The sequence below is a fragment of the Anarhichas minor genome, unplaced genomic scaffold (assembly GCF_050575085.1).
Source record: "Anarhichas minor isolate MPS153535 unplaced genomic scaffold, ASM5057508v1 ptg000042l, whole genome shotgun sequence".
NCBI lineage: Eukaryota > Metazoa > Chordata > Actinopteri > Perciformes > Anarhichadidae > Anarhichas > Anarhichas minor.
In genome coordinates this window covers 177,152-180,505 of record NW_027466488.1, presented here as the reverse complement: position 1 = coordinate 180,505, position 3,354 = coordinate 177,152, and the positions used below count along the sequence as shown (strand labels likewise).

Genomic DNA, 3,354 nt, shown 5'->3' with positions numbered 1-3,354 from the left:
TATTTGACTTCTGGTGGTTTTTTTAACGTCTTTTACACTATATTTATTTTTAATTTTAGGCTCAATAACATTGGAAACAACCACCAATGGCAGTCAAAGCGCAGAGAGGACACTTGTGATCCCATCCCTTCATAATCAAAACAATAAGATGTTTATGGGCATGTTTCTTATCGTTTATTACAGGTTATGTTCCAAACATGTAATACTTATAGAAGACGCAATTACAGGCTGCAAAAAAGTCTACACTCTTCAAGTCTGACACATACTGTAAGTGTTGGATGTTTTATGGAAAATCTGCATCAAGAGCATGAACAGTCGCACAGTAAGAGCTCTTTCTGATGTAGAGTGAAATGTTACATTTTAGCTGTCAAATACTGTTGGGAGGAGTAGAACGGTGGTTCTACAACCCGGGAATGAGTCCACATTTTTGCACTTCCGGTTCCCTTGTCAATGTTTTTCTTTTACCGTTTTTTGATTAGATGCCTAAAATAAGGTCTGTGGTTAACATAAGCTCAAGAGATTTAAAAATGTTGCTCTACGATGTAAAATACATCAGTAAATACCCCCTGACAGCAGCTTGAATGATGTGTATCCATGTTATTGGTTTCTTGGACAGTGATTGGAATCTTTCAATAATGCCTTTTTTTTTTTACCCCTCGTCTTTATTGTATCAAGTATAATTTAATGGAAGTACATGGAACAAACTCTTTAATAACATTTTAATATCCCTTCATAGATATATAAAAACACAAAATACAAAAATGTCCCATAATGATTTCAAACAAATAGACATGAATACAAATTAATTTTAAATGCAACATTCTGATTAATATCTCTTGCATTGCACTGCTTTTTTTCTATTTAGGTGTTTTATTAATAGAAATAGAGCTGTGGTGGTTTTCTGTATTTTTTTGTTTTTTGAGATACTATTCTACATCTAATGTATGAAACCATTGTTGGGTTGTGTAGAGGTTTACAATAACGCTTCATGACCGCACTATAAGATATCAGCATTCTCTACGTGTATGTTGATAATAAACACTCAGCCATAGAAACTAGCACAGTGTGCACTACACTCTCTGGAACAGCAGGTGGCGGTGTACCTGTTTTCGGACTTTTATTAAACACGAAGAAGAAGAAGAGGTTTCTTTCGCCTTCGTCGCGTGACGTAACTTCCTTTCTATCCGTGCTAACCTCGAAGTGTACACGCGTTCACCGTCTAGCTCAAGTGAGTGTGTTTTAAAGATATAATAAATGTATTTATCACGGGGAGAACATGCATGTTATTGATATAAATAAGTACACCATCACCTCCAGTAGCTGGAAAGTATGAAAGAGCGACATTTTAGCGATATTATCTCATTTCCAACACCGCAACGTCTTTGGCGGCTAGGTTAGCTACCGTTAGCTATCGTTAGCTAATGTTACCGGGACTGAAGAACACGCCGCCACATGGGTGTAAAAACTAGTATTTCTTTAACACGTTTCAAACTAACATTTGTTTGAGAAAATCCAACATTTTTCACTACAGATAGTTTATGCTTAATAGTTAATAAAATGGAGTTCACACCATGAAGTCTAGTCTCAATAGATGCTCTTATTTGATACCCGGTTATATATATATATATATATTTTATACATGACCAGAAACCCAGTAACACGGTGTTTTGAGACATAAAAATGTCTTCAACTCCAGCGTTTTGTCGTTACAATCTGGCGGGTTTAAAATGATATGTGATGTAACGTCTAACGTTAGCTATAAAGAATACAAAACTCAAATTTGAAGATTATGCTGCTTGACAGTATTACTGTCACGTGCTGAGTAGAGGGTTCGATCAGAAAGGTTTGCAGTTTATAACAAAAGATGCCTGGTCTGGTTTTATAATAGAGGTGCCTCTAAGTACTTCATTTTGTACATGTCACATTCATGGTTTTAATGTTGATCGTCAATGTGTTGATTTAAGAAGTCTAAATATGTACAAATTTAATAAATGTATGATTTGGTTACTTTAACTTAAATTATTTTTGTCTTATGTTGAAAAGTTGCTAAACGTGTACACATTTTATTGTTTCTGGTCAGTGATGTCCATAAGCACACCTGCTCCCTGTTTGAACCTACCTGGTTATTGTTTTCTGCAGGATGCGTTACGTTGCTGCTTACCTTCTCTCTGCCCTGAGTGGCAATGGCAGCCCTGCGGCCAAGGATATCAAGAAGATCCTAGAAAGTGTTGGCATTGAGGCCGATGACACCCGCCTGGACAAGGTACAGAGCGTCCTGCACTCAACTGTGTGTCTGGTGTTATGGCAGCAGTTCTTGTACCAGCAACTAGTCATTGCCTTTGTGATATTCACACATTTGATATCTCTCAACAGGTCATTTCTGAGCTCAAGGGCAAGAATGTGGAGGCGGTGATCGCCACAGGTGAGTGTTTGTCTGTGTAGCAATTAATTTAGATTTTAGTTTGAAATCAACTGTTTTCTTAATGTCATTACTCATAACTCTTTGAATCAAAATTTTGTATTTAATAGCAGGCGGAGGCAACATGTTAATTTCAATTAGCTAAGATTAAACAAACTATGTCAGAGTATTACTAACAAAATTGCCTGATTATATCTAGTGATAACATACTGATAACTGACCTGTCCTGTGTCTGGCTGCAGAGTGTCAATGTGATGACCTGATCTTATGTCTACCAACTTGTGTCTCCTCAGGTTACGGTAAACTGGCAAGCGTGCCAGCAGGTGGTGCTGTAGCCGTTGCCACCTCTGTGGCTGCTGGCTCAGGTGGAGCTGCTGCCCCTGCAGGTGAGCTTTGCAGCTTAGCACCTTGTTTGTCACCGCCAACGACGCTTGGCACACGGTGCCTTTGTCTACACCTCGTATGTTAATTAACATGATTACATGCAGCCAAATCAGTTAGGCATCAATAGTTTTTCCTCAAGTCAAATTTTACAAATGGTCAGAATGTACCTGGTGGGTACAGTCACCTTGGTAATCTGTTAAAACAATTTAAATTCATGGGACATTATTGGCTTATAAGCGGGGTCCTTTTGGATAAACTTGTTATACTTTCCATATTTGATAGAAAATGATGTGACTTCACACAATTTGTCATGTAATGACATAGATGTTAATGATTGCTTGAATTAACAGTGATCTCATGAGCGTAGCTGTTTAAATATGTTATGGTGACTATAGCAGGAAATAATATGAAGTGCTTTTTGTTTTGCAGCTGCTGAGGAGGAGAAGAAGGAAGAGAAGGAGGAGTCTGAGGGGTCCGATGACGACATGGGATTCGGCCTGTTCGACTAAACTTTTTCAAAAAATAATAAAATTTATTAAAAAAACACCAAA

General features: G+C 37.6%; 1 protein-coding gene across 1 annotated transcript; it reads left to right on the top strand.

The window, feature by feature from the left end:
• The first annotated feature begins 1,090 nt into the window (after nucleotides 1–1,090).
• rplp2b (ribosomal protein, large P2 b) lies at nucleotides 1,091–3,354 on the top strand. Its single transcript, XM_076109878.1, has 5 exons — nucleotides 1,091–1,228; nucleotides 2,140–2,263; nucleotides 2,374–2,422; nucleotides 2,713–2,805; nucleotides 3,233–3,354. The coding sequence occupies exons 2-5, from the start codon at nucleotides 2,141–2,143 to the stop codon at nucleotides 3,310–3,312; spliced, it is 345 nt and encodes a 114-aa protein (XP_075965993.1). The 5' UTR covers nucleotides 1,091–1,228; nucleotide 2,140; the 3' UTR covers nucleotides 3,313–3,354.

Coding starts and splice junctions, on each gene's coding strand:
- rplp2b (XM_076109878.1), top strand. CDS start 2,141: ATGCGTTACGTTGCTGCTTACCTTCTCTCTGCCCTGAGTGGCAATGGC. Junction 2,264..2,373: donor ATGACACCCGCCTGGACAAG/GTACAGAGCGTC, acceptor ATCTCTCAACAG/GTCATTTCTGAGCTCAAGGG. Junction 2,806..3,232: donor TGGAGCTGCTGCCCCTGCAG/GTGAGCTTTGCA, acceptor TTTGTTTTGCAG/CTGCTGAGGAGGAGAAGAAG.